Source organism: Coturnix japonica, chromosome 1 (genome assembly GCF_001577835.2).
Source record: "Coturnix japonica isolate 7356 chromosome 1, Coturnix japonica 2.1, whole genome shotgun sequence".
NCBI lineage: Eukaryota > Metazoa > Chordata > Aves > Galliformes > Phasianidae > Coturnix > Coturnix japonica.
Window position 1 is genome coordinate 75,825,815 of NC_029516.1, and position 17,283 is coordinate 75,843,097.

General features: G+C 39.8%; 2 protein-coding genes across 3 annotated transcripts in view; one reads left to right on the plus strand and one right to left on the minus strand.

The window, feature by feature from the left end:
• The window catches only part of CMSS1 (cms1 ribosomal small subunit homolog), a 208,215-nt gene that overhangs the window by 46,876 nt on the left and 144,056 nt on the right, over positions 1 to 17,283 (minus strand). Inside the window, exon 1 of one of the 2 annotated variants that reach the window (XM_015876876.2) lies at positions 14,121 to 14,316. The exons of the other annotated variant lie outside the window; for it this stretch is intronic. Within the exon in view, the coding sequence (XP_015732362.2) occupies positions 14,121 to 14,301 (181 nt within the window). The 5' untranslated portion in view covers positions 14,302 to 14,316. Of the gene's footprint in view, positions 1 to 14,120; positions 14,317 to 17,283 lie in introns of those variants that run through there. 2 annotated transcript variants of the gene reach the window in all.
• FILIP1L (filamin A interacting protein 1 like) overlaps positions 1 to 17,283 on the plus strand; it is a 178,407-nt gene that overhangs the window by 19,703 nt on the left and 141,421 nt on the right. The gene's annotated exons all lie outside the window — the stretch shown is intronic.

The following is a 17,283-nucleotide window of genomic DNA, read 5'->3' on the forward strand; positions in this document are numbered from 1 at the left end:
CATTTTGCAATACCATCAGCTCCAGGTGAACTATATGGGCTCTCCACGCAATCTCCATCTTTCAATAGTGGCTTTGAACCAAGAATTTTACTATTGAAGAACAAGTACGGAAGGGCTGAATCCCAAGATAAGTAAGCAGCAGGGCTGACCTCATAAGCCATTCCCTAGGGCATACCATTGGGATTGCATGAGGTTCCTGGAAACTTTATATGAAAAACAGACATTTGAGGTTTTGCCATTCATAGGCAGGAAGTAAACAATGTTTAGCAGGAATTAAACACACTTGTTAGTCAAAGAAATTTAAAACACAGAAAACACATACAGATCAGGCTGGGGTTAAAGTAGTGCTTAGACCCAATACAGGAATGCAGCAGGAGCAAGTCATGGCAAAAGCCACCCATGTAGCTGACGTACATGTGCATACTTGTGATTGTTTACAGAACTAAAGGCACAGTTCTCTGACACTCAAGAAACATGGTCACTGCATTAGAAAAATAAGAATTACTGAAGCACACAAGAGACATTGAGATCCACTCTCAGAGGATTTAGCAGGAAAAAAACAACAACACAAAACCCTCCAATAAACCTTTGAAACAAACAACCCACTTCAGTGGGTAAAAAAATCAATAAGTACTTGTGAATATCTTCCCATCCTACTAAAATACCCTGCAGAGAATAAGCAAAGTGATTGGTTGAGCATTTTGGCTTTTGTCTGCTTTGGGGTCCCACACAGACAAGTCTCATTCCTAAGTTTCCCCTTTGTACATGGAAGAAATCTACTCTATATTTCAAGTATGCCCATTAAACACATAGTAATACTGATTATTATCCTTCTAACTTGCTGCAGTCTTTAAAGGGTAACTTGCTGGATAACAAAAGTGTTGATAAACATCAGCAATACAGAAGATAGATGTGAGCGGTCCAGAATTTGCTTCCTATTACAGCAGAAAGTCATGATCATATACTGAAACTTCTTCACATTTTTTCCTGCTGCACTAACTTCAAGGTCAAGTACTCTGGTCTCTAAAACACTATCACCTCAGCTGCAACATTAGAATCCAAGGTTGGAGGTGTTTGGCATAATTCTCATTTTGCATGCTGCATCACAAGCTTATATGGACCACACTAACAATTCAGAGACAATATGGGTCCTGTACTGGGCCCTTGCCATTTTGATTGCTGGCAAACCCCACTGATTTCACACTAACTAGAGCTCAAATAATGGATCATCACTCTTGTTTTTCACTGCCTTAACAGCCAGTCTTAAAATGAGGTAAAATCAGAGAACAATACTGAACCAGCAGAACATCAAAGTGAGTATGCCAAGGGAAATATTTACTTTTCTCCTTTGCTTGAGTTAAGCTGGGTTAGGGTGCCCCCACATATATAGATATATATTTACTAAGGCACATGTTGCTCAAAGCAGCAAGGAAGACTGAATACTCATCTAGTATTCTGAGCTCCATTTGTTTGTGTTTTTCTCCTTAGAGACACACTAACTACCAAAGGAGAAGTACAATAGTCTGTTTATATGGTGTCTTCTGTCAGTAGAACTCAAAGAGCTACGATGTATTTTTAATGCATTTACCAACCTCAAATCCATAGCACTGGACTTGCAGTGACTTCACGTCTCCCACAGAACGTACCACCTTTTGGGCAAAAATTTTTTGGTTCTTTTTTCAGTAACCAAAAATAAATTACTTCTAGGGTGTCCCCCCTTCTTGTAGCCAAGCTGCACTACACCGAGACCTGGATATTATGCTGGCGCCTGGACCACTTGATTTAAGAAAAATCTGGAATTCAGAGAAAAAGCTGATGGAACATAAATGCTCAGGTAGCGCCTACCCCACCAGGGCTCTGAGAACCTCTCAGCTCTGAATGCAAACATTACAAAACTTAAACATTCCCACTAGGATCTGCAGAAGAAGAGACGACCAGCCCAAGCATATCCTAAAGCCAATCTGTTGTTCCACCTCCCTGGCTTTACAGTCCTAAACAGAATTGAAATAATCCCAGCTCAAAGCAGGGGATTGAAAATTCAGCATACTAAAAAGTTGTTCTAATAATATGTTCTGATGTCTTAAGAGGCAAATAAAAAACATGAAAAAAAAATATACATATATATTAGCAATTAGATTTTAGGGATTGTGATCTCACATACGAAAAAAGAACAAATTAAACCAAAGTCCAAGGATTTATATCCACTCACATGAAAACACAACACAGTGTTCAAAAAAATACCTTAAATCTTAAAATCCCCAGATGCAACTTCTGTGGCCAATGTCTATATTAGCCACATGTGCATTATCCTGAAAGGAGGTTTCAATTATTTTTACAGTGAGATAATATTCCCACGACTATCTTAAAGTCTTAGTAGCATATAACAATTAAATTTCATTCTTGAGAAGACAATGGCTAACATCTGCAACTTCAAATCTATACAAGAACTAGCAACTTTCTCATTTCTTTTTTTTTCTTGAGAACAGTGACATCTCTCTGACTTTTCCCCACTACCATAAAGTTACTGACAAGCTACAGACAAGAATTTGAGAGGAAGCAGGGAGAAGTCTTCTCTGAGGCCAAGTGCAAACTGGAAGTTTTGCGCCTTGCCAGTTGCAAGAAAAATGGGAAACACAACACCTCATTTTGTAATAAATTACCAGCTAACACACTTAACAGAAGGAAACCCAGCCTTCACCAGCCAAATCTGACTTTCACTCAGTGAACTAAAAATATATTTGCAGAGGTTTGTTAATATGGTTGACCTCAAAATTTGGAACTTTTTGCCTTCCAGATGCAAAATAGCTCAAGACTGCATTTTCAGAGCAGGATCCAAAGGCCCCTCTACCGTCTAGTCCCTACTGAATTTAATCACCGAGCATTAGTGAACACAGCCAATCTTAGAAACTAAGAAAACACTGTTATCCCCACTTCTGGAAATAAAATTGAGCAATTAGTCTCTATGTTTTCTATAGTATCATTTACAACACTGCTATGCAAGGTTTAGAACACTACATGATGCCAGCACTGAGCTTCATATACTCTCCTGGTGTCAGAGCTTAATAATTGAAAGAAAGAAAATAGCGTAGTCATAAGACTGGGATCAAATGTACTGGTTTTTTTTTGTTTGTTTTTCTTTTTTCCTTCTCTCTTTCTTAAGATTATGCTAACAAAATAAAAGAGACTACACATATTTTGTAATACAAAGAAGTGCAGAAAATAATACCACAAAGGTGGCTATATAAAAAGGCTTGTTTTGCCAGAGGAAAGCAAGAAGCTGACATGCACTAACCAGCAACACCACTACAGGTCAAGCCAATCTTCCACAGTAGTCTGCTAATTCAAACCGTAGTTTGATTTATCTGAGTTAGGATCTAAAGAAGAAGCTTTTCAGGTTGTTGGGGGTTTTGTCATCATCATGTTTTTAAACTGAAGAAGTTAGTGGTCAGTAACTAAGGATTGCTTGGACCGTGTTATTTATCATGCCATAGCTCCATGTAGGAAGTCATACAAGCCACATTCCTTCCAGGACTTCCAGCACCAATAGCAACGTCCTCAGACCATCTTCTGCACTATGGGTATGTGGGCCTTTTTAGCATGGAAATACAAAGCAATGTACACTCCCACAGCTTAAACCTGTTGTGGGTAGCTACAAAATACACACCTACCTGCAGAGGGGAAGATCTTAAGGCAAGGATATTAGTGCTAGAGAGCAGGGAGCAAGGGAAACCAGCGTCATTTCCTTACATGACATGGAACTTAACACACTTTTAAAGGCAGTTAGCTCAGGAGAAAAGTTGTATGTGGGAAAATGGCTGTGTAATGGGGACATGCACAGACAGCAGGTCAGAATCAACCTCTTCAGATTTCTCCTTTAAACAGAAACAAGCCTCCCTCAAAAATTGAATCCTCTTCAGAACAGAAAGGAGCAGGCAACCACACATCCATTTTCTTGTGAGAACTTCCAATACTCAATAAAGGTAATGCATATTTATCCTGTTTCTCTCAGAAGTGTCACTAGATTATGCAGAAACTGAAGTATAATCTGTAGTTAGAGGCAAAGATGATGCATTTCTACATATGTATTAGCCTAGAAACTGACTGTGTAACTCAGATTCAGAGAAGCAAATCTCTGTATAGATGTGGGACTGAACTGAAATGACAAAAACAATGAACTTTCCCAGACTAAAGATGCACATTTTAAAATCCTAGTTATGAACCTGGAATATTTGGCTGACAGGAACCTGACTGTGGGAAATATGGAAAACCACCACGCCAGGCTTAACCAGTGCACCTTGTAGGGTCCCCAGGAATGTGCCAGCTCGTTGCCCTGAAGCCACTGAACAAGACTTGCCGAGAACAGGAATTTAAATCATGCTGTGGGAGCATGGCTTACCAAGAGCAGGGTTTCTTTAGGACTGCAGACAGCTGATTCCCACAAGAACTGCACAGAAAGTTGGGTCAGAGGAGTCACAGAAAATGGTTGAGCTGACAGGCGAGGCTCCACTAGGCACATGGAAAACAAGTCCTGTAAAACTAGGGCATGATGGACTTTCACTGGATGGACGATGGTATGCAGTGAGATGCAGGTATGCAAGATCACCTACAGGGAGTGTAGCAGTTGCTTTAAAAATACTACTTTATTCCCTTCCAGTGAGTCTCCATGGTGGAGAAACGCTGCTTTCATTCTATTCTTTCCGAGCAAGGAGCTACTACAAGGTTCTAATTGGCCTCAGTGGGGAATCCCTCATTAGTCACCACAGTTTGCTATGAAGCAGAGGTACTTTCTGTGGATGGCCAAACCACAGCGATGAAACAGATTTCTTCAAGACTGAGAGACGTGAAGCAATCCTCTGCCACAAGAAAGATACTATCAGCTACTGTCATCATCCTGCGTTTTCATTTGTGAGTGAAGATGCTTGTTCTGACCACTACTGTGTCAAAAAAGAGGAAAACAACCTGCTGAGAAGGAAGCTTTGGATTTTCTCTTGGCATTGCACTCTGGCCTTGGGCTCCAAACTCTGACATACCACATGTAAGCAGATTATGATCCTCACCCAGCAGACAAGGAGGTGCATCTTCTCAGAAAGGAACAGAGTTCTCAGAGCTTGCATGTAGCTACACAGCTAAGCTACATAAAAAAATGGGTGGTTGGAAACTGGGCTATCCCAGTGGAACAGAAATGAAATGCTACAAAGACTTAAAAGTTATAGTTCTTAAAAGAAGTGATATTAATTAGAAAATTCAAGAAATGCTAGCTGTAATGCTAGCTGTGATTCTCTAAAGAATTCCTCCAGGCATTTTGATCTGTGAAGGCATGTTCAAAGAACTGTTAGCAAGCAGTAGTTTTATCCTAGACTACTATACTTTACTTTTATAAGAGGCAGGAAAAAATGAGGAGAGTTGCAGATCATGCAGTCATTATGGATACGAGACATCAGGGGAACAGAAGGAAAATGGATGGACTAAGTATAGCCACTGACAGAGGAAGCAAGTTACATAGAAATGAAGCATCCATCCATTACCAGCACCAAATGACACAAATTTGTATTATTATGCATAATTCAGATTAAGGTATTCCTTCAATCTGAAGAACTTACTCCAAACCAAATCCAAACCCAGAAGAAGTAAATATAGCAAACAGTGCAAAAAATAGCCTTAACAAAAGCAAACAGCAACGAAACAACAGAAAAATGAATGTTTGCCCTATATAAGCCAATGATGTACATTTAGATGGCTCACATACTTGATTACAAGGCTGTGCTGCGTTTTCATATATGTTTCACTCAAAGCACAAATTGGGAAACACATAGATTCCTGCATAAGCTGTTTCACTCTGCCTTTTACTTGCTTAGATGCCTCTACCATAAAAAGGGTAGCAGAGTTTGCAGATAGACTTGAGCTGATTCCCACCTAGAACATAAACTAGGTAAAACCCTTCAAAGCTGGCTCCCAGTGGCATTCTCTGAGCACACCCAGGGACAGCTGCAGAAACCCACCACTGTCAGCCACATAAAAATGAGGTGGGGAGAAAAACCCTTACGTGAATTGCTTTATTTCTACATTGCACCCACAGAAGTAGTAAAGGATGAGTCTTCATAACGACATGCTGAGCACAGATTGCAAGCAAATCAATCTGCTCAGTCCTGCAACTGTACCACTCTGAATCTCTCTGTAATCTCTATTAAAACTGATTGGACTTCCTTCATAGCCTCTCACCCGAACATGCCAACTCTTTCCATCCTTTAGCTAGACCCAGCTGTTCACACCCCTCTAACACATCGAGGTGATGAGCTCTGCTGGGGTTCCTCACTATACCTCTGACTTACATAGGGATTTTTCTCTTAGCACAAGGAAATTCTAAAGCCATTACACACATTTATGGCTAAACAGAATAAAGCAAAAAAATGAACCAACACAGCAGTTAGATCAATTACATTTCATTCCAGTGACTAACAAGTTCTTTTGTATTGTGTTTTAAAAGTAAATGAATAACAAGACTTACAGTCAAGCAAAGCATGGAAAAATATTTAATGTGACTTTCCAAAGTACTGTGTGTCTCAAGCTCTGTCATCATGCAGGAGATAGAACATGGCATTACTAATGGTTCTCATGTGTAACCACAGTGACGCTATAAGATAAGTTACTAAAAAGCCTTGTGGGATTCGCCTGTAATTCTAGGTAAAGAACATTTTAAAAGTATTTCCCTGGCCAGTGTCTGACACTGCATTCCAAAACTGAAGTGCAAATTTCACAGCCTCCAGCAATGGCAGAGTGCAGAATAGCTGACATCTGCCGTCCTTGCAGACAGTTTTTTGTGTTTTGCTCCCCCAACAATAAAAATGTCACAAGAACTGCTGGCAGGTTGGAAGGAGGTCAGCAACACGAGTGTCAGGGGCTTTTTATTTCCTTTCTTTTAGACTCCTTGGGGAGTCTAGTAATCAAAACTTAGTGAAGTGCATAAGTATGTTGTGTAACAGGATTGTTAGATCTGTTGGCTTCATATTAAAAAGGCTATAAAACACAATTCCTATTATGGATATTTCTTGATGTTTGGTAGTAAGTCATGCATTCCCATTACAGATAGTCATCTTCATCCTCTTGCTCCTGAGATTTCTCATTAAAGAGCATTGTTGCAATACTTCCATAACCTTCCTGTAACTTGGGAATTTTACTTTAGGGGAAAAACTGTAACAGAATAATTAACATGTTTATCAATTCCGCTTCTCTTCATTAATGCCAAAACAGCTGGAAGGGCTGAAGCATTAACTACTTGCTTGCTTTGAATGCCACAATGGGAGAATGTTTGACCCATTTCTAGAATATCATCAGTAACAGAAGCCAGAATCCTCCTGCAATCCCATCCACAATGATGTGCTTGAACAGCCAGAACAGACTTGCAAGAACATCCAAGACAAAGATTTATCTTTCTAGAGATGTGTCAAATAATATCTCATCACTGATTTCCACAGATGGAGCAATCAAAATGGAAGCATACTTCATATTCCTGCTCAGATGATGCTTACGTAAAGCTCAGTAAGCTTGAGGTACAAAGTTCTCTGTATCTGCATCCCAACTGCATGAGGAATGCCTCATCCTTCCTCTTCTAACGTGCCTGAGAAGTGGGATCAGCAGAGACAATCCTCCCAAAGCTTTCCTCAACAAATACTAAATCTCTTCGGAGAACTTTTTATTTATAGTAACCCACCCACTGCAGACTACTGTCAATAGCCAGCAAACCATTTTCAAGCTTCATCGGTTTAACTCAGAGAAGAATCCAGGCCAAGGATCATAAATACCATAAGTCAAATCTAAGTCACATTGCATTAAATGGCAAACTTCCTATTGATTCCATAGGGACCAAAGTTTAATTCCCTGTTACTGAAACTTCTCCATTAAAAATCAGAAAAAAGAATCTGAGACCAAACTGACTCAAAAGTATTTTGAACAGCCAGAAGGGATGCTCTAAAAGTAATGCCTCCTATTTTATGACATTGGCCCACAGCATCAGAGGTGGATGTAGGCGGTATGGGAGAAGAGGCAGAACCTTCCTACCAATACTCCCTTACATGTTGTTACTATGTGACAGATGGCAGCACATGTAAGATCTGGATTTAATCTCACAAAAGACTAATTTTTAAGTACAGGCATTAATTTATTGACTCCTACAGTGTTTGACTGGCAGAGGCATTACTCAAGGCCCTTTTAATTCCCGATGAACATTTTATACCAAATGGTCTATTGTAAAAAAACAAAACAAAAAAACCCAAACAAAACAACCATCTCAGTGTGCCTTCCATCAAGGAGAAAACAGCAGAAAAACATACATTATCAAGACTGATGGTAACTCCACGTCATCTGTGTGGGACAGGTTTTTAGATCTCTCTGTAAGAGAAGCAGTAGCTGTGAAGCTGGTACCCCAAGTAACACAGCAGAAGCACTGAACATAAAGGGGATTTGTGATCTGCATTCACCTAGGACAGAGATAACAAAACAGAGCTAACTCATTTGTTAGCAGGGTTCCTGGCTTCCTTTTCAAGCCCAGAAACTGTTCATTCAGTGCAGTTGAATACTGCCTGTTGCCTCTCATTCTTCAGGTAAAGGGAAATAAAAGTAGCCACATCTTTAACTCACAATGTGACCTCCTAGCTGATATATGACCACCAACAAGAACCATCTCCCAGCTATGAAAAATGTCTCCAACGGCAGCATTTCTCTGCTCATGCTATGATTTTCATCCCACAGATTGAGCCATGTAATAAACTGAGTGGGACTGAATAGATGCATATGCTGCAGTTACTTTTAATGACAAGGAAATTTTGATCCTGAGAGATGTGAAAGGAACATGGGTCTGACTACACAGGTGAGGAGCAATGTGCTTCTGAAGCATACACACTGCAATTGCTGCACAGACCCTGCAGCAGCCTTGAGCCAAGAGCCAGCCCTCCGCCCAGTTCCCATCCTCCTAAAACCCAGGTGTACTCATCTGGTAAATCCTTATGCCCTTGCCAGGCTATTGGCCTCAATAAACTCCAGGCAGGACAGAAGGGAACCAGGGAAGCAACACCCCATAAGAAGCAATTTGACTTTTAGGTGACTTAGATAAGCTGCAAGAAGCCCGAAGAGTAGTTTCTTTTTCTTTAGCCGACACCAAATAAATGGGAAAAAGAAATGTCTGCTGAGCATGTCATCAACCTCAGTAAAACCGTAGACAACATGCTCTCCTGTCACTACTGGACAATGGTTTTATACAGAGCCATGCTTCATCCTGAAGTCTTTTTGATCTAAACAGAATCAGCCAACGTTCATCTTTCTATGCTGATGCAAGCATGGCCCCACAAAAAACAAGAGGCAAGAAGCAAAGAAGCTGCTTTTATTTGTAACTTTAAAAAATGGGTCATTCACTCTATCAAGATTTTAAAATTCAAAGGAAAGTAACCATGATTAATAGATGCTTTTACAAGAGTGGTGATGAATAGAAACTAGCCACTGGGCAAATTCTAACAAGCTAAACTGGCTAATGATCAAGGAAATGGGTGGTTGCACGCAGCTGCAAAATAAGCTGCATGTGTTATTTTAACAATATTTGGAATTCATAGACATATTTATTTGCATTTCTGCAAATAATTGCTACAAGCATGTCCATCAGGAGATAGAAATTGTGCTTAATTCTGCTATTGGAGTATTCTGGAGTCTGATTACAGCCTTATGTGGAATAGCCAAAACTTAACAGGGTACAGGGAGGATGGAAAGTACGTTAGTGACTTAAAGAACACAATGGGATGTCACTGCTTAACTGTCAATTCTAAAAAACGTCAGTTTGGTCACTTCACCTTTTTCCGCTGCTTTAATATTAACACTACTAACTCAAGTTCTTGTTGCTCACCTGGCATTGTGCAAAACTTAGAAACATACATGAATTCCAGTCTACCATTTTTCATTAAGAGATTTTTACCCTTTATCTGCCTTTGGTTCTTCTCCTGACATACTATAAGAAATCCTGTGTAATCTTCATATACGCTTGCTCTGCATGCCAACTTGTGACCCAAGGACCTCAGCAGCAAACCCTTTCTGTCTAAAATGTACTCTGGCATCAGCTCATCTGGATGGAGTTTACACTTACGGCAGCCCTGGGAAGGGCCCAGACCAGATGTCCCTTCCTTGGAGTCCTTAATTTGGGCTTCTGCCTGCCATTGTGCCCTTGTGCTCCTCTGGGCTTGTGGAGCTGGGCCTCTGGTGGGCTGATGGCTCCTGTTCTGCTGGCCTGGGAGGCCCTAGGGCAATGTACTCATTGGTTTCCCCCATTTACCTTTGTGCTCACATAACCTAACAGACATTCCTTGTGCAAGAGTGACCTGACAACCAAAACCTCCTCCTAGCTTTATTTCCTTTTTCAATATATTTTCTTTTATAATTGGAAAACATCTGCTCTTCCTATTGAGCATTTGGTATAATTTAGAGGAAGAATGAAAGGCATTTGTATCAGAAACACAAACAGAGGAACCGGGATCAGACCAAACAATCCTCACAGAAAGCATGAAAATAAATTTTCAGAAAACAGATTTTATGAATTCCAACATCCTTCTTTTTAGAGGAGAATGCATTAGGCATTTTCCTGCAGTCACCAACTTTGAGTTTATTAACGGTTGAAGAATTCAATATTTAATTTAATGTCTACTCTTTCAATCTCCAGCCTGGCCCAAGCAATACTTAATGAGTCAAATCTGACACAAAGGAACATTTCAACTGATCCAACACATCACATCAAGAGAAGACAAGACAGGCACTGGACCTTTTGGGTACATAAGGCTGAATGAGGCCTGCACAGAGCAGCCTGATGAAATTTCAGGGGCCAACTCTTTCCAAACATGGGGAAAAATATTTATTTGATCATTCTTTTGCCAGATGTGAATCTGGGACCTCAATTGAGCTGATGTTCCTATTTCTTTAACTTTAAAGAGCCAACACATCTTTCAGTCTGATGCTTTTCATTTCTAAATGCTAACAAATAATTTCATTAGGAATAGTCAAAGCATTGTGTTTAAAGTATAGTTCAGAAGACAGGATTTGGAAATTCAGGGATAACAAGAGTCCTATGTATGCAAATAACAGCATTATCCTGCATTGGGCCTTGCAGGCCTCAGGTACTCTGATGCCTGGTTTATGTGCGTGCCCGTGCTTCACCTTGCTTGGCCTAGGACTCCTGGAAGGAGGCAGCCTCAAGTGCCTTCCAACAAACTCAGTCTTTTCACTTTGTTTCTTAAATGGGAAATGTATCTCCTCTTCGTTGACAGTATATAGTCCTCCTCTTTTACAAGTGGAGACTGTTCATAGCATACCCCCCGAAGAAGTGAACTAAACTGGAAAGTTTCTGGATTTCTTTATCCCTTAATATAATGGTCTGTCACTTAATATATATGTATATGTATATATATATATATATGTATAATATATATATATATATACACACACCAGCAAAACAAGAAAAAAGGGGAGATTGAAAAGAATCTCTCCTTTACAAACAGTAACAATTCCCCCCCCCCCCAATCAACATACTGATTACTGGAAAGTCCATTTCATAGTTAGGAAATAGCAGTGATGCAGACAAATTTCAAAATAATAAATAAGTGCAGAAAAATCAACACAAGAAAGGCTGCTATGAAAGCCTTTTGTAGCAGGAATAAACACCAAATCCTAAAAGAACCCAAAACTTACAGATGGTCCAAGAACACATGTTCATAACAAATACAAGAACTGGCTTATAAACTGCATGGGAATTAAGAACAAAATAACAGCAATAGTCTTCAGATTATATCTGCAATAGGAAATGGGTTACACAAGGAAAAGATGCCAACAAGCCCACCTGCCACAGCCATGACCAAGATTGGGTTGACTCTTACCCACTCAAGTTTCTGCCAACTTGAATGACACTCGAGCATACTTACAGTCAGAAAAACAGTCTAGAAACAAATGTTGTATAATTATACAGGGAAAAACAGTCTCTTCATCTCATGGTAACATGCAAAAAAGAAACAAGCCATGAGAACATACCAACGTGAAGAGGCATGACACAAATCACTAGCTCCTTCTTCCTTAAATAGCCTCACTTGGCAAAGTTTAAAGAAGTTATTGCAGAGTTCTCTGCCTGTGCAAATACCAAAGGATGACTTCAGGTTAGGAGGGTTAAGGAAACAGTTGAGAGTAGCAGTTTCATTTGTAACTACTTTTAACTCAGAGGCCCCTAAAGATTTTCCAGCAAGTACAAACTTTAAAGTAAACAGAGAGCTGAGTTTCTTCTGTCCTTTCAATCCACCTTTTAGGTTAAATTGTAGAAATCCCATATAAAGGACAGCCGATCGCTGCCACGCTCTATCCAGCCTCTGTGCTTGTCTTCGCTGAAACTCAAAAACGTGATTTCTGATATTCTGCATCCTGCAATGGCACATAATACTGCTGCATTTTTCTTATATACACTGCCAAAAACTTTGAGAGTCTCTACAAGACTCTGCTAACCTTGCAACAGCTATGACTGCTTTGGTAGCTGTGGACTTCTCTCAACTCACTGTTTCCTTCAAAGCTGTGGCTTTAGACTCTTAAGAATGCTACTTTGAAAGAAAAACAGACAGACAGAAAAGAAAAGCAGCAAAAAGCAACACTGAAAGTCCTACTTTAAAGGACTGCTATAAAATTCTCGCTTCCTTCAATACCTTATACCTGAATTCTGCATGTAGAACGTGACTGGGTTTCTTCCTGAAACCCCAGACAGAACATACAGTTTCTTCTGTGGTAAACAGACTAACATAAGACTGTAAAACTGCATTCTCACTGAATTTAGCTATAGGTCTCATTAAAATAATGGATATGCAAAGCTGAAAGTCAACACTGGTGACAGTGTGTCTCAGGCCACTCCACAAATGACTAGAAACTCCAATACATTGGCGATTGTGAAAGTTACTTGTAAAAACTTTTAGGCTGCCGAGAAGTTATTTCTATTGTAGCAAAAAGCAAAACTAAGTTACTCGATTTAAATTGGCACAATGAAAATCTCACTATAGGGGGAAAAGAGTGAAATTGTTGATATTGGCCATGGTTGCTGCTGCTGTTGTTTTGTTCATCTTTATTTTAAGAAAAGCTGCATTTTTATTTTTTAACAGTGACAAAGTTCAGTAATGAGTTATAGCTAATGACTTGTACAGGGAATATACGTTAGTTCCTCCATCACCTGAAGCCTTTAAATCAATATTGGGCACCTCCTTAGAAGATAAGCTGTAGCTCAGCCAAGTTTATTGAGTTGTATAAAGAAATGTGAGATTAGACTCCGGGGTTTATGTTTATATAAGATTGCAACCATGACATAATGTCTCTAACTGTAAGTATCTACTAATCTATAAAATAGCCAAAAATACAGAGGCCCTAAGAGATACAAACTCTCATGTATGCAAGCAAGCATGGGCATGTACAACAGACCAACATATGGCTAATGAGAAATAATAGAACAGAAACATCAATAAGGTGAGGTATGCAAAACATGGAACCAGTATCATGCTACAAACGCAGCGCTGAAAATAAAACCTCACATCTTATAAGAGCACAAACACATCCACAGAACATATCTGTCTTACTAGTGCCATGGCAACTGCAAGAGCAAACACACACACTGACATCAAAGAGAAGCAACTTCATCCAATTAAGTAACATTGCTTATAAAGGGAACAAGCAAGAGCTGGCTGACCACATATCCATAAAAGCTGAGAATGTTTTTTGCTTCCAGAGAGTGCTTTAATGCCTTTATTAGAAGAAAAAAAAAAAAAAAAAAGGAAAAAAAGAGAAGAAAAACAAAGTGTTTGTCCCTTGTTTTACAGTCCCTAAGTGCACAAAGTTAACAAGCTGAACAGATGCACACCTCAGGAACATTTCCAAATCCAACCTGTCTCATTTCCACCCACCTTAGAGTTGATAACCCTAACACAAACTCCCTTACCTAGGCCCCGATCCCATAGGCTGACCTAACCCTCACACAGGCATCCGGCTCCTTGCCCTCACCCTGGAGACAGCCTGCTCATACAAATCAGCTGACAAATTCAAAATGAAACAGCTAAATCTGCCCGGTCAGGGATTACCTTGCATTTCACCACTGTCTGCCTGCTGAACAGCCTTCACAGTACGGTGACTCACTGCTTCAACTCCATGAAATGCAATGAATTTATAAGAAACACCATGAACCATTAGATAGACCTGTAAGAACAGATTTACAAGGTTGATTCTATACTGGTTCCTAAAGAAGTAAGCTCTGCGCTGCATGTTTTACAGTGCTCTATCAGACGTTGTCCCTTATCACTCACTGTTGGCCAATTCCAAAAGGGAGAGAGAAGTCCCAAAGACACAAAGTTACTAAAATTCTCGTGAGAAGTCAAAGCAGACAATGAAAGAAGTTTATGATCAGAGCACGTATAGAAGAAAAAATAGGCAAACTCTGCTATTGCACATCTTGTCTGGTGACACAACACCAGCATTGCTTCTGGCTAGACACAATGGTCTGGTGGAATGTTTGACAGCGAGCACAGTGAAGCTTGGGTCAGTGGGGAAGTATAAGTAACCAAGCAGAAAAGGACACAAATCAGTAGGAAACTAACCATTATTGTTATTATTACATCATCAGCCAACAAACAACTTCAATTTACTCATTTAACCATAACATAATTTTCTATTAAATTACAGTGTATGTATGTTCACAAGTTTTCTATACCTGATCAAAAAACACAGACTAGAAAAACCCATCCAGAGTGATGTACTACTTACAATTTCCTACAATAAATCTAACTGCCACAGAAGTAATCTTACTCATGAACTGCATCAGAAATTTAATTAACTAGCAAGCAAATGTAAGAGGGAATTAGAATTTTTCCCTTTTAAACGAGTTTCACACTGTGAAACTTTGAGAAGCTGACAAGTGGGTACCGCACATCTTCACCATGACTAAAACATACAAGTATGATTTAAAGGAATTTCAGAGTTTTGTGAAAACAAGATTAGCATAGAAGCATATGCAGCTTATTGACCCACTGAAACCAATTCAAAGTGACTGCTATGCACATATTCATTCCCAATAAAGCATGCCAGTAGGCCACCAATTGGGAAGAAAAACAGGCAAAGGAATAGATTTCTGCATTTAAGAACCAGTAACAATTGAGACTACTATTGCCTACCTTGCTCACCAACTTCTAAAAAGCTGTCATTTAAACCTCTGGAATACCTTGTTTCTTATGACTATTCAATTCCATTCTCCATACTACAGGCCCCAATAACTGCTGCTGTTTGAAGCATCCAGAACATTACTTGCACATGTATTATAAAAGCAGTGCTTGCAGAAGGAGTAAAGCTTTTAAAGTTTGGGGGAAATAGCTGTGGGGTTTTCCCCTTTTGAAAGCTTAAAGTTTTATGAGTGAACCTAAAGGACTGCCAGACTTCTGAAGTGACAACACATCACAAAAGAAATTCCTATGCGCTTTGCAAATTTGAAGTCAGCCACATTTCACAACTGACATCAGGTTTTTAATATCGGCTCTAATGAAATATAATTCTCCAATGACATAGCTGTGAAGTACAGCATTCTCATTTCACTAGCTGGCGGAGAAGTTTTGGCCTTATTATTATTAGTTATGTAGAGCCAAAAGTGTTCTAGGCCCTGCACAGACACATATGAAGACAAGGCCTCTTCCTTGTATCTGATGTAAACACTGAGACCACAGGGTATTGGTATTCAGCTTAACAGAAGAGGTCAGACTCATTTTCACACAGCTGCTATAGCCAAGTCGCATATTAGGACACAAGAATATGAATACAATGTAAGGGAATAGCTTGCCTTCATCTCCTCTCCAGTTTCAATTTCACCAGTCTCATTGGGTGGGATTGAATAGTTTTTAGTTTGGGAGAGTTCTATTGTTTGTTTTTGTGGGTTGTTTTTTTGTCGCTGTTGTTGTTTGCTTGTCTTTTAAACAAAGTATCTACAGTAAGTGAGGAAATTCCGGCTATCAGCAGTACCCTGAGGGGAATAGAGGGCAAGCTGGGAACTAAAAATTATTAATGCTGTTTTTAAATCTGGTTCTTGTGTAGATCACATTTTATTATGTTAGATGAAAGAATAAGATATTTATTTTAAAAGCACAGGTACATTACATGGCTTGTGACAGTTTAATTGCAGTCAGTACAAATCAGAATGCTCCTATTTTTGCAGATAAATGAACTATGTAACAGAGCAGCTCTCCCCTCCTTCCTCAAGCCCCAACAATCCAAGGAGTAGGAATAAGAGGAAAAAGCCCAATTTCTCCACTTCCCTGAAGCCCACAGCCACTCAATGGATATGAAATCAGGGCATGGCAGGCTGCAAGAGGACAAGGAATCTTGCACTCTTAACTAGCCCAAGACAGCTGGTAGAAACACCTGCCACGGGAACTTCTTTCTTAATTTGATTTGGGGGACCAGCAACAAAAACAATGTTGTACTTTTCCCTTCACCTGTGTCCTGCTCAACGCATATGGTTGTTAAGGGCATCAGTGGTGTTACTCTAGGAAAGAAACAGGCCTCACCTCGGTTTCTCCTAAGATATTTAAAGGTTCTGGAGACTGAGAAATAACCCTGATGTCACAGAGATCCTGACTCCCATGGGGATTCCCATGCATGTTGCTCCAGTACAAGAGGGTATTTGAAAGGGGTCTCTCACAGTAAAGTACAAAATGACAAACCTAGGCCTGACCTGACAAAACGTACATAAGAATAAAAGGATAATCAATCTTGCCAAGCACAAAGTGAGGGAGTCACTGCTGCTAATCTAAAAGCAGTATCTCCAAATAACAACTGCAAGTAGAGGGCCTCTACCATGGAGCTGATTCACACACACACTGGGTGAGAGAAGGAACAAGAACCAGTATATGGCACATGAAGTTTGAAGGAGGAGAAAAAAAAGCCTCCTAAAACTAAGTGGGACAGACGTCTGGCAAGAATTAACATCAAATCTCACTGAGGGGCATTAGCCTACTGCATAGCTCTTGTGGTAACACCTTGTTTGATTCACAATATATAAAAGTAGTAGTTCAGTAGTAATTCCCCTTTGGACTGGACTCTGATCTCAAGTTAACTCAGGAACCATGACCCCTTTTTGTACATTTCAGAAATCCTCAAGGAATTTTGAACATGGGCCTGCAGTGCCTGAACTGCAGGCTATACACAACTGGAGTTCTTAGTGAACTGACAACTGCACATCAGCTCCATTTGAGGCTACAGCAA